Raw genomic sequence first — 13,674 nt, 5'->3', positions numbered from 1 at the left:
AAGAGTTTGACCCGCAGAAGGAGCCCGGGGTGGCTCAGCAGAATGGATCGGGGACCCTGGTGATCACGACGTACAACGGATACGCGGCGACCAAGTACCAGGGCATCTATCGGTGTTACGCCAGCAACCCCCTGGGCACCGCCATGAGCACAGAGAGCCGCGTCGTGGCTGAGAGTGAGTGGTCCCTACCCTGCTTTTGTGCTGGGGGTCTCCGATGAGGGTCGTCAAGTCCGGGTTGGGAAATTCCTGGAAATTTGGGGGCGGAGCCTGGGGAGGGCGGGGCTTGGGGAGGGAGGGGATCTCAGCAGGGCTATAATGCCACAGAACCCACCCCTGAAGCAGCCATGAACACATGACGCTGCCTTCTCCTGAACCAGACCTCTGGTCCATCAAAGTATGGTCTACTCAGACCACCGGTGGCTGTCCAGGGTCTCGGGCAGAGGTCTTTCATATCACCTACTGCCTGGTCCTTCTAACTGGAGGACTGAACCTGGGGCCTTCTTCAGGCCAAGCAGAGGCTCTGCCACTGAGCCAGGGTCTCAGGTCAAGGTCTTTCTCATCACCCACTGCCTGGTTGTTTTAACTGGGGATGCTGGGGATTGAACCTGGGACCTTCTGCACACCAAGCAGAGGCTCTGCCACTGAGCCAGGGTCTCAGGTCTTTCTCATCACCTCCTGCCTGGTCCTTTTAGCTGGAGATGCCGGGGACTGAACCTGGGACCTTCTGCATGCCAAGCAGAGGCTCTGCCACTGAGCCAGGGTCTCTGGTCAAGGTCTTTCTCACCACCTCCTTCCTGTTCCTTTTAACTGGAGATGCCGGGGATTGAACGTAGGACCTTCTGCATGCCAAGCAGAGGCTCTGCCACTGAGCCAGGGTCTTAGGTCTTTCTCATCACCTCCTGCCTGGTCCTTTTAGCTGGAGATGCCGGGGATTGAACCTGGGACCTTCTGCACGCCAAGCAGATGCTCTACCACTGAGCCGATCACTGTAGTCTGGAGCTCAATTGTAATTCCCGGGGACTTCCTGCCCATTCCGTTCTATAAGCCACACAGAGAGCCCCTGAGTCCAAGCTGGGGTTGCCAACTCGAGGTGGGGAAATCCCTGGAGGTTTGGGGGTGGAATCCGGGGAGGGCAAAGGGTCAGGTAGAATGCCCTAGCGCCCACCCGCCACCGCTGCCCTTTCCTCCAGGGGAACTGATCGCTGTCGCCTGGAGATTGGTGGTAATTCCGGGAGATCTCCAGGCCCCGCCTGGAGACGAGCGTCCCTGTCTTCAGTCCTCCGTTTTGCTCATCTCCATCTCTCCCTCTCCCTCGCACAGACACAAGAACACTTTATCTCGCCAAGGCTGCGCTGATGCTGCTAATTCTTGGCCTGGCGGTGACTGCCGCAGAGCCATGAGCAAGTGTCTCCCCCCCCCTGGTTTTTCCAGCAATAAATCTCTCCCCTCCTCCCCTTAGCAATAAATGTCTTCCCCCCCCCAATCTCTTTTTCTCTTTTACCTGCCCGGGCTCCCCGGAGTGCAGCCGGGCGCCCCTGTTTCCACGGCAACGGTTGCCATGGTTTCGTGGCGTTGGGGGTGATGTAATTGCCAGCCGCCTCCATCCGCACCTTGTAGGGCCCCTCCCCCCGCTTTCTCCCCGGCCTCGCCCTCCTCTCTGCGAGGATGAAATATTTTTTAAAAAGAAAAGGAGGATGGGAGACGTTTGGGGAGGGGGGCGTCCGGGTGTATGGGGCAACGCTCCCTCTAAGCTGTGGAGCCTTGTGAGCAGAAATTCTACTTGGTGGGCTACTGGCCTTCGCGTTGTGAGCGAGCAATCTGGCTGCTGCATGAATCCCGTTTGCTCGGGAGCCCTCCTTCCAGAGCGGAGACAAAAATCTGTGAGCTGGAGGCTAACAAACTATGAGCTGGCTCACACTCACTCAGCTTAGAGGGAACACTGGTGCGGGGAGAGGCAACTTGGCATGGATCCGGGCTGCAAGCTGCAAAGAGGGTTGATACTGGCGAGGAATTTTAGGGTTGGGCTGGGGAAGCATTCTGCCGTCTGTTGGCGGCATCTCTGTTTCTCTTCCCGAATTGGTGCCTTCTGATACCCCCCCCCCTCCAATCTGGCTCTGAGAATCCCCAAAGAAATGCATTTTGGGCTGTACGGCATCCGTCTCCTTTCTAATTACGGCTGCAGCATCGTTAGGAACGTGAACCCGGCCGGCCAGAGAGCAGCCGCTTCTTCGGGTGGCTTTGTGCGAGCAGATGTCTCCACGGGGATGCCGTTGCCAATCTCCAGGCGGGAGCTGGGGATGGACGGAGATTGTTTCCCCGGGAGGAAACGGCGGCTTCGGAGGGCAGACTGTGTGGCGTGATACCCTTCTGGGATCTCCTGCTCTCCTCAAGCCCTGCCCCCAAATCTCCAGGAATTTCCCAAGGCGGAGTTGGCAAGCCTACGATGGGGGGGGGAACGCACTCCGCTTTCTCTGGCTCCTGGTTTGCCTCATCCCATTCCACTTCACTGGAACTCACAGGGTGTTCTTCTGGGAGAACTCTCGAGCGTGAGGGCGTTTTCACTCTTCGGGAGGCAGCGGAAGACCGTTTTATTTAGGACTGCTTTTGACTAATTAAATTACATTGGATTGGCAGTCCTAAATGGAGATTTTAGATTTTGGTCTTCCGTGTATTTTTTTTTTTTAAACACAATGGGTTTTTTTACATGCTAAGGTCATCTTGAGTTTCGCAAGGCAGAAAGGGGGCAAACGGATTTTTAAAATGAGAAAAGAACAGTGTTTTCCTGCTTTAAGCAAACGTGGCCCGGAGATATGGGGGAAAGACGTCTGTTAGCAATAAACACACCTTTTAAAGTGTAACGGATGCGTCAGCCCTTTCTTTTCCCCTGGTGCATCTTAGAAGATTTCTCTCTTTCTCTTTCTCATTCTCGTTCTCTCTGTTCTCTCTCCCTTCCTCTTGCTTTCTCTTTCTTTCTTCTCTCTGTTGCTTTCTCTCTCTCTGTGCCTTGCTTCCCTTTGTTTCTGGATCTGTTGGTGAGGAACTCGAACTCAGATCCCTCCCGTGCCATGCAGCGCGTGCCAGACCACACACACCATGGCGTGCTGCCCGTGATCCTGCCACAATGAAGGTTTCCACTCACTCGATAATAATCAAAGGCCCCTTAGATGTACATCTCTCCCGAAGGCCAAGGAGGAACTGGAGACGATCTAAGGGGGGGGAAACCCTTTGCCCTTTCATGGCCGTAACCCTTCCCTTGCCAATTTCTCAATATGCACCTCCCCCCCTAACCTTTGTTTTCTCTCCCTTCAGGTCCTCCCCAGTGGCCTAAGGAGAGCGTTGCCCCCGTGGAAGTGGAGGAAGGGGACCCGGCGGTTTTACCCTGCAATTCGCCCACCAGTGCCTTCTCCCCCAGGATCTACTGGCTAAATAGCAGTGAGTGTTCCAGATTGCTGTTCCAGAGGCCTATGTTGTTGTCGTTCAGTCGCACAGTCGAGTCCGACTCTTCGCGACCCCATGGACCAGATCACGCCAGGCCCTCCTGTCTTCCACTATCCTCCGGAGTTTGCTCAATTTCATGTTTGTTGCCTCGATAACACCGTCTAACCATCTCATCCTCTGCCACCCCCTTCTTCTTTGACCTTCAGTCTTTCCCAGCATCAGGGTCTTCTCCAGTGAGTGCTCCCTTCTCATTGGGTGGCCAGAGTATTTGAGTTTCAGTTTCATTATCTGGCCTTCCAGGGAACAGTCAGGGTCGATTTCTTTTAGGACTGACTAACTTGATCTCCTTGCAGTCCAAGGGACTCTCAAGAGTCTTCTCCAGCACCAGAGACCTATAGATCAGATCAAAATAGGACGGTCGATTGCTTTCATGGGATGCGATCAGGCACTAAGCCTGCTGGTTTGGTTAGGGCACGGGTCCCCAACGGGATGCCCGTGAGAACCACGGATCCCTCCGATGCCCTTCCTGACACCTGCTGAGTGCTTCTGAGAAAGTGAGGCTGCGATCACACTCACCTTTAGTTCCGACATAGGTGCGAATGCCTGACGGTTGACATTAAATCAGACAGCAACATCTGGGAACAGGGGTCATTTCGTAGAAGAAGAGGTGCAGGAGCTCATTAGCATAACTCATTAGCATAACTTTTTAATATATGCCACACCCCCTGGCATCACTGGAAGTCTGTCAGAAGGCAACACCCACTGCTCAAGCTCCACTGGACTGTTTTGGATGGCTAGCTATTGGGGGGGGGGTGAGGAACCGTGCAGATCTGTCCTCACAGAGAAGGGAGAGCTTGTACCTGGATAAAACCCGGTCTTAAAGGTGCCATTGGACTGTTGTGGGCCGGTGGGAGCTCTGCGACTTACCTGGCTGCTTCTTGCTCTGACTGAGGGCTGCTGGGAGCAGGGGGCGGGGCTTGTTGCATGTGCCCGCCCCCTGGGCTCTTTACTGCCGGAGCTCCGCTCCTGTGCGCTCCTGCAGGAAATGACCCCTGTCTGGGAAGCATCCCACAGTTGTCAGCAACCCGTGCTGCTCCGCCACGGAGGCGGAGTTAAAAGACAACGGGGAAAGACCGGTAGTAAACGGGTTCCGATGGGCCACGAATGGACTTTCCCCTGTCTGATCGCTCAAGCACGCTTCCAAGCCGTCGGGATGATCTGATCAGACCATCCCGGCTTGGTGCCGTTTCCCCCCCCCCACTTCTTTGCAGTATGCGCATCATCGCAGTCTCCATAGGGGGCCCTCCATGTGGAGGTGCGATTCCTCGTTTATGCACGTCAGAAGCAAATGGCCAAAAGGACCCCGACTCGCCCGTGGTTGTGTCTGATCGCACAGTGACGGGCTGTGCCTGCAGCTACAAAAGGCTGTGTGATCTCGCAACTGCGGGTCAAATTCCTCCAGAGGGAATAGCCTTGCTTCCCCTCCGCTTCAACTGGCACGTGTGACCGCAGCCTGAGAGGGGTCAGGTGGGGCGGTTGGCTTGCTTGGCTGTGCAGAATTCTTTTTTTAAAATGTTGCTTTGGTGGCGGCTGCCACCGCAGCACAACGTGGCGGCCGTTATTCTGGCTGGCTCTGCCTCCTGCAGCCGCTGTTTCGTGGCCTCACCCACCGCACCGTGTCAGAATTCCGAGTTGGGGAACCCCGGATTAGGGCTTTGGTTTTTGTCCCTGCGCTGTTGGGCTGGGCTCCTCCCGCAGGTTGGGGGAGGGAAGGACGGGATCTTTTTGTACCCTCTTGTGGGGATGTGACCCCTGTGCTGCTCTGCATTCCCCCCCCCAGAGATTATCCACATCAAGCAGAACGAACGCGTCACCTTGGGCCACGACGGGAACCTGTACTTTGCCAACGTGCAGCTCTCCGACAGTCACCCGGACTACATCTGCAATTCCCACTTTGTCGGTCCCCGCATCATCATCCAAAAGGAGCCCATCGAACTGAAAGTCAAGCCCAGTAAGTCTTTGGGGGAGACCGTAGCCCTTGAGGTTAGTGTGGTGGGAACCCCGCTTGGTTTCCTGAATGTCCCTTCTTTGGTGTAGTGGTTAAGAGCGGCGGACTCTAATCTGGAGAACCGGATTTGATTCCCCACTCTTCCACGTGCAGCCAGCTGGTTGACCTTGGGTCAGTCACAGTTCTCTCAGAGCTGTTCTCTCAAGGGCAGTTTCTCTCAGAGCTCTCTCAGCCCCACCTACCTCACAGGGTGTCTGTTGTGGGGAGGGGGAAGGGGAAAGGGATTGTAAGGTGCTCTGAGACTCCGAGTGAAGGGCGGGGTATAAATCCAATCTCTTCTTCTTCTTTTACCTCACAGGGTGTCTGTGGTGGGGAGGGGAAGGGGAAGGAGTTTGTAAGCCGCTCTGAGACTCCTTTGGGTAGTGAAGGGCGGGTATAAATCCAATCTCTTCTTCTTCTTCTTTTACCTCCCAGGGTGTCTGTTGTGGGGAGGGGAAGGGAAAGGGATTGTAAGCTGCTCTGAGACTCCGAGTGAAGGGCGGGGTATAAATCCAATCTCTTCTTCTTCTTTTACCTCACAGGGTGTCTGTGGTGGGGAGGGGAAGGGGAAGGAGTTTGTAAGCCGCTCTGAGACTCCTTTGGGTAGTGAAGGGCGGGTATAAATCCAATCTCTTCTTCTTCTTCTTTTACCTCCCAGGGTGTCTGTTGTGGGGAGGGGGAGGGAAAGGGATTGTAAGCTGCTCTGAGACTCCGAGTGAAGGGCAGGGTAGACATCCGATCTCTTCTCCTTTCTTTTCTACAGCCAACTCTTTCCTGATGAGGAAGCCGCGTCTCATGCTGCCAGAGAGAACGCCCAGTTCGCACATGGCGCTGCAAGGGAAGACCTTGCTGCTGGAGTGTATCCCAGAGGGGCTGTAAGTTCCCGGAGTTTAAAAGTGGTCTAGGAGACCAAAGGGTAGTTCTGCAAAGGATTGTGGGAAAAGACGGAAATGGCCTCTCTTTCTGGAGATCGTTTCAGGGAGTAGCCGGGTTGGTCTGCAACAGGAAAATCTACCTTTGATTGCACCTTAAAGGTAAAGGTTCCCTTGCTCGAAAGCCAGCCGAGTCCGACTCTAGGGTCGCGGTGCTCATCTCCGTTTCAAAGCCGAAGAGCCAGCGCTGTCCAAGGACGTTTCCGTGGTCACGTGGCCGGCATGACTAAACACCAAGGCGCACGGAACGCTGTTCCCTTCCCACCGAAGCGGTACCTATTTATCTACTTGCAATGTCTTGCTTTCGAACTGCTAGGTTGGCAGGAGCTGGAACTAGTGACGGGCGCTCACTCCATCATCCGGCACTCAGGTCTCGAACTGCTGAACTACTGACCTTCCACAGCCTGCAGTTCAGCGTCTTAACCACTTGAGCCACCGCAGCTCCTGATTGCACCTTAGAGACTGACAAAAATGCAAATGCGATTTTGGGCTGTATCAACAGAAGTATAGTTGTCCAGATCACGCAAAGTGATGGTATCGCTTTACTCAACTCAGGTTAGACCTCGCCTAGAGTATCGTGTTCAGTTTTGGGCACCACAATTGAAGAAGGATGGAGACAAGGTGGAAGGTGTCCAGAGGAGGGCAACAAAGATGGTGAGGGGGTCTGGAGACCGTCTTGTGAAGAAGGCTGATGGAGTTGGGTCTGTTTAGCCTGGAGAGGAGACGATTGAGTGGTGATATGATTACTTGCCCTTCCAACTCTATGATTCTATGACAAGAGTTTCATGGTATGAGCTCCCTTCATCAAAGCTAGATTCACGTCCAGGAGCACCTCAGAGACCGAAAACATTGGAATAGAGATCCATGAGTCTTTTTATCCCACACAGAAGGTGGAAGGGGTGTTGTCAAGAATGCTTGTGAAGGACGCAGAGGCACAAAGCGTATCGGAATCAAACACAAACTGCTTTCCTACAGTCCGCTTGGCAGAAGGCCCCTTTCTTTTCTAAATCTGCCGCCCTTCCAAGGTTTTGTGACTAATCTGTGGGCAGGAGCTGGTGCGTGTGTTGACATCAGTGGGTGGCTCTATTTGTGTGTCTGTGAGTGAGAGAGAGGGTGCTAACATGAGTGGCCGAGCATCTGCTTGGCATGCAGAAAGTCGCAGGTTCAATCCCGGGCACTGCTCCCTCTAAGCTGTGGAGTCTTGTGAGCAAAAATTCTACTTTGTGAGCTACTGGCATGAAAGTTGTGAGCAAGTGATTTGGCTGCTGCATAAATCAGGTTGCTCTGGAGCCCTCCTCCCTGAGCGTGAGCCGGAGGCTAAAAAACTGGGAGCTAGCTCACACCGACTCAGCTTAGAGGGAACACTGATTCCTGGGCATCTCCAGTTTAAAAGGATTGGGGAGGAGGTGATGTGAACCCGAGACTTTAGAGAGCGGCTGCCAGCCTGTGCAGGCAATACTGACCTGGATGGGCTGATGGTTTCTTTCCATCTAAGTCAGCTTCACGTCTGTATGACTGTAACCAATGAGTTTCACCAGCAGCCCCACCAAGGGGGCAAACAGACACTCCCCAGGGCCATTTGAGGTCAGGAAAATGGCACAAGAGGGAAGGCTAAAGCCCCCCACCCTGGTGTCGCAGTCCTAATCCAAATTGCCTGAGAAGTGAGTACTCGCGTGCCAGATCTTTGATGGACTCAAAGTCACGTCAAGGGAACTTAGACTCTACACGTTATACGGGGGTCATTTCATAGAAAAAGAGGTGCAGGGGCTCATTAGCATAACTCATTGGCATAAATCATTAGCATAACTTATTTGCATATGCCACACCCCCTGACATCACCGGAAGTCTGTCAGAAGGCAACACCCACCGCTCAGGCTCCACTGGACTGTTTTGGATGGCTAGCCATTGGGGGGAGGAACGTGCAGATCTGTCCTCGCAGAGGAGGGAGAGCTTGTACCTGAATAAAACTTGGTCTTAAAGGTGACATGGACTGTTTGGGACCGGGGCTGGGGGGAGCTCTGCAACTTACCTGGCTGCTTCTTGCTCTGACTGAGAGGTGCTGGGAGCAGGGGGTGGGGCTTGTTGCATGTGCCCGCCCCCTGGGCTCTTTACTGCCGGAGCTCTGCTACTGTGCGCTCCTACAGGAAATGACCCCTGACATTACAAATTGTAACACGTAGTTTGACCCTATTAAGAAAAGAAAAAAAAAGATAAATCTAGCTCTCTCTCTCTCTCTCTCTCTCTCTCTCTCTCTCTCTCTCTCTCTCTCTCTCGGTTTACGATTGTGTACACGATCTCGCTGTCGCAATTGTTTTTTAATTTTTTGTGTATATTTTCATTGTGATTTTTTGGGAGGCACGGAATGCTTTTGTGAATTTGCAATCTGCTGTGAAGAAGTGTGGAGGAAATAAATAAGGTTTTGAAAGGAAGGATTCTTGATTTTCCCTTCACTCCTTATGCAAGGTTGGCAGGGAAATGGAAATCCTCAGAAAGGATCTCCCCCACCCCACCCCCCCGGGAACCAGAAACTTCCCGACTTAGCTTGGGCAGCTAGATTTGGAAATAGTGAAAGCGCTCTTAGAGAAGACCTACACATGAAGACCTACACATGTGGGAGCGCTTTAAGAACATGAGAAGCCATGTTGGATCGGGCCAATGGCCCATCCAGTCTAACACCCGGTGTCACACAGTGGCCAAAACCCAGGTGCTATCAGGAGGTCCACCAGCAGGGCCTTAACTTTCCAGGGCATTCAGTTGCTGACCTAAGAGTAAAGGTAAAGGTTTCCCTTGCTCGAAAGCCAGTCGAACCAGTCGAATCCGACTCTAGGGTTGCGGTTCTCATCTCCGTTTCCAAGCCGAAGAGCCAGCGCTGTCCGAAGACGTTTACGTGGTCATGTGGCCGGCATGACTAAACACCAAGGCGCACAGAACACTGTTACCCTCCCACCGAAGTGGTACCTACTTATCTACTTGCAATTTCTTGCTTTCGAACTGCTAGGTTGGCAGGAGCTGGAACTAGAGACGGGAGCTCACTCCGTCATGGGGCACAGACCTAAGAGTAGCAGTTCTCTTATAAAGGAATTTCAAAGGGACGTTAGAAAGAGAGACTGCTGAATTGCAACTGAAAATGAAGCTCAAGACAATGCATCCTCCTGCACTGAATCAAAACTTAGGTTTCCTGTCTCATTACCAGTGCTGATTTCTCCACGCCTACTACCTCACTGCATATTACACCTAACCAATCATGCCTGCTATTGTCATTCGCCTGCTATTGTCATTCAACATCTGAAATCACTCCACTCTCCAAGTTATAAGGACCGACAGACTCACATTCTAGCTATATATGAAGAAGTGAGCAGTGCCTCATGAAAGTTCATACCCTGCCACATATTTTGTTAGTCTTTGAAGGTGCCAGTGGACTCTTGCTCTTTTCTCCTGCTACAGACAAACATGGCTTCCCATCTTGATCTATCTTACATGAAGTTCTGTGACTGGTTTTCCCCCGATCATTTTTTTTAAAAGACTAAAGCCACAGGAACAATGATTGAAAGGTGGGGGTAGACCGCTTTCGGGGAGAGAAGAGTTATTTAACTTCCCATTTATAACTATTTTCCCACCGAAAACCACCATGCCAACTTCTTATTCTCATCGGTAGAAAGGGACGAATACTCATATTTCCCCTCAGCAGGGATAAAAGTGATTTGGGCCGTGGTTGGCGGCACTTTTGGCGGGAAAACAGCGTGAGGGGAAAAGTAAAATTGCCTCAGTCCTCCGTCCATGTTCCCTACCCAGCCCCCGCAGCTGCGTTCGAGCAAATCATTACCATTTTTTAAAAAGTCCTCAGGGAAAATAATTATGGAAGCATCCATCGCCCCTAGTTCTGCTTGTAGGAGGCAGGTTTTGAATCCAAAATGGGGCTTGTGCAAATAGGGAAATGCCCCCCCCCCCCCGGTTTCTCTGGCCAGGGAGGCTACCTAGGTTTGCTGCAGACTGTGAGGGGGGGAAAAACCCCGCTAATGCCAGGAAACAAAGACACGCTTTGGGTGCGGGCTTAGCAATGGCTTCATTAAAAGCTTGTTATTAGGGTGATTTCAAAGGCAACACAAAGAGGCGCTTGGAGAAAAGGGGGGGGAAATGACAGTTTTGTCTGAGGTCACTGTGTATGTGGAGTCTTCTTGCCAAATGCACACAGTCAGGAGGAGAGCCAATTTATTAATTCAGTTTATTATTTAATTTTCTCTCTTTATCTTGTTCTCTCTCCTTCCTTCCGTTCTTCCTTCCGTTCTTCCTTCCTTCCTTCCTTCCTTCCTTCCTTCCTTCCTTCCTTCCTTCCTTCCTTCCTTCCTTCCTTTCTTTCTTTCTTTCTTTCTTTCTCTTCATTTGGATCCTCAGTGGAGACCCAACACACCATGGTATAGTCCTTGGTATAATGACCAGGACAGGGGTCCTTGACCTTTTTAAGCCCACAGGAACATTTGGGATTCTGACACGGCATGGTGAGCGCAGCAACAAAATGGCTGCCACAAAAGGCGGAGCCAGCCACGAAATAATTGCCACAGCTTAACTTTCAGTCACACAGGGCAGATCCTTGTGCTGTGGTGGTAGCTGCTGTCAAAGCGACATTTTTTTAAAAAAATCTGTGCACCCAATCAGATCTCCAATAGTCAGTCAAAAACTTTGCCGGGCAAGAGCCCTACCTGCCTAAAAACACTCGTCGGGCACCGGAAAAAGTGTTGACAGGTTCCATGGTCAACGCTCCCTCTAAGCTGTGGAGTCTTGTGAGCAAAAATTCTACTTTTTTTGTGAGCTGCTGGCATTAAAGTTGTGAGCGAGGAATTTGGCAGCTGCATAAATTAGTTTGCCCTGGAACAGGGTTGGCCAAACTTACTTAACGTAAGAGCCACGTAGAATAGACACCAAATATTCAAGAGCTGCAAGACATGAGCAAATATTACACGTTTTTACCTGGAAATACTGCTTTTTATTGACATTAAACGAGACTGCCAGAAATAATAACAAAAGCGGTAAAAGCAGATATTGATAATGATATTTATTTGCCCAATGATATTTGTTTGCTGATGATATTTAGCTTCCACGGCCACCCTGCCGGGAGCCGCACAATATGTGTTAAAGAGCCGCATGCGACTCCCGAACCACAGTCTGGCCACCCCTGCCCTGGAGCCACCCTTCCTGAGCTAAGACAAAAGTCTGTGAGCCGGAGGCTAAAAAACTGGGATAGGGTTCCCAACCTCCAGTTGATCTGCAGATGACCAAGACCAGTTCCCCTGGAGAAAATGGCTGCTTTGGAAGTTGGACTGTATGGCACTGTAGCCCACCGAGGTCCCTCCCCAAATTCCTTCCTTCCCTGGCTCTACCTGCATTTCCCACCCTGGAGTTGACAACTTTAGCTGGAACTAGAACCGGGGCTTGGCAAAAAGTTATTTGGGTGGATGACAGTAGGGGCAACCCCCATGTTCTCCTTCAATGTCCCTTTTATCTGGTGCCCCACCAGGATCTCCTGTATCCTATATTAGCTCAATTCTCAGAAATTCCTGATGATTTTAAGGTTCTGTTTTTGCTTGATAAGATACGGAAGTAACTGAAATAGTAGCAAGGTTTCTTCTTAGTGCTACGGCGATACATTCTGATAAGTGACCACTAGGTTTTCCTGCTGTTTTTCTGTGCCGTAGCTCCAATTTTACCCTATATGGATTTGTATTTTCCGATTTATATTTAAGCCGATCTCCTATTGTGTGTATAAACGTATGCCAATAAAGGCTTGTCAAAGTAAAGTAGGGCAACCTGTCACAACTCACCGAGAGGGCGAATTAGTTTTGTGGCGAATTAGTTTACCTCAGCCTTGTTATGTAGAGTAAGAAGAGACTGGATTTATATCCCACCCTTCACTCCCCGAAGGAGTCTCAGAGCGGCTTACAATCTCCTTTCCCTTCCCCTCCCCACAACAGACACCCTGTGAGGTAGGTCGGGCTGAGAGAGCTCTGAGAGAACGGCTCCTGAGAGAGCAGCTCTTGTGACTGGCCCAAGGTCACACCAGCAGCTGCACGTGGAGGAGTGGGGAATCAAACCCAGTTCTCTCAGATTAGAGTCCGTGCTCCTAACCACTACACCAAACTGGCTACTGTAGTAGCTCTTACTGTGTGAAATCCTAGTCGTCATATAGTAAAATTTCCCCAACTGCAAAAATGACCGAGCATAGAGTTGGCCATTCTGCCGTGGGAAATTCCTGGAGCAGTGCCGGGAGAAGGTACAGTTGAAGGAAGAGAGGGACCTCAGTGGGGAGGAGACACCATAGAGTCCACTGTCCAGAACAGCCATTTCCTTCAGGAAATGAAGGAATACCAGGAGATCTCCAGGGCCCACTTGGAGGCAGTGTTCCCTCTAAGCTGAGTTAGTGTGAGCTAGCTCACAGTTTTTTAGCCTCCGGCTCACACGTTTTTGCCTTCGCTCAGGAAGGAGGGCTCCAGAGCAAACTCATTTATGCCGTACCCAGGGATCATTTCCTGCGGGAGCGCACAGGAGTGGAGCTCCAGCAGTAAGGAGCCCAGGGGGCGGGCACATGCAACACGCCCCACCCCCAGCTGCCCTCAGGGGCCATGAGGAGCAAGAAGCATCCAGGTAAGTTGCAAAGGGCCCCCCGCCTTCAGGTACAAGCACTCCCTCCTCTGCGAGGACAGATCTGCGCATCCCCCCCCCCCAATAGCTACCAATCCAAAACAGTCCAGTGGAGCCTGAGTGGCGGGTGGTTGCCATCTGACACACTTCCGGTGATGTCAGGGGGTGTGGCATATGCAAATAAGTCATGCTAATGAGTTATGCTAATGAGCTCCTGGCACCTCTTTTTCTACGAAATGACCCCTGGCCGTACCCAAATTGCCCGCTCACAACTTTAACACCGGTAGCTCGCAAAGTAGAGTTTTTGCTCACAAGACTCCGCAGCTTACAGGGAGCCTTGCTTGGAGGTCGGCAAACCTACTAGGAGAGAGGACACAGCGGAGAGGATATGGAGCGCAGCTCTGAGCCGTCCGCCTCGTTGCCCTCAGACCAGAGTGAGAAGTCAGTGTTCCTAAGAATCTTAAGAACATAAGAACATAAGAGAAGCCAATGTTGGATCAGGCCAAAGGCCCATCCAGTCCAACACTCTGTGTCACACAGTGGCCAGAAATACCCAGGTGCCCTCAGGAGGTCCAGCAGTGGGGCCAGGACACTAGAAGCCCTCCCACTGTTGACCCCCCCCCC

At 51.9% G+C, this 13,674-nt stretch overlaps 1 protein-coding gene across 1 annotated transcript in view; it reads left to right on the top strand.

Annotated features, from left to right (window-relative positions):
- LOC107111386 (neural cell adhesion molecule L1-like) overlaps positions 1-13,674 on the top strand; it is a gene marked incomplete at its 3' end in the record, with an annotated part of 97,915 nt that overhangs the window by 35,445 nt on the left and 48,796 nt on the right. Inside the window, exons 5-8 of the mRNA XM_015412352.1 lie at positions 6-174; positions 3,310-3,432; positions 5,279-5,449; positions 6,249-6,360. Coding sequence (XP_015267838.1) covers positions 6-174; positions 3,310-3,432; positions 5,279-5,449; positions 6,249-6,360 — 575 coding nt within the window. The remainder of the gene's footprint in view (positions 1-5; positions 175-3,309; positions 3,433-5,278; positions 5,450-6,248; positions 6,361-13,674) is intronic.

The sequence above is a fragment of the Gekko japonicus genome, unplaced genomic scaffold (assembly GCF_001447785.1).
Source record: "Gekko japonicus isolate JY-2015 unplaced genomic scaffold, Gekko_japonicus_V1.1 scaffold4159, whole genome shotgun sequence".
In the NCBI taxonomy this organism is placed as follows: Eukaryota; Metazoa; Chordata; class Lepidosauria; order Squamata; family Gekkonidae; genus Gekko; species Gekko japonicus.
This window is presented reverse-complemented; position numbering and strand designations above follow the sequence as displayed.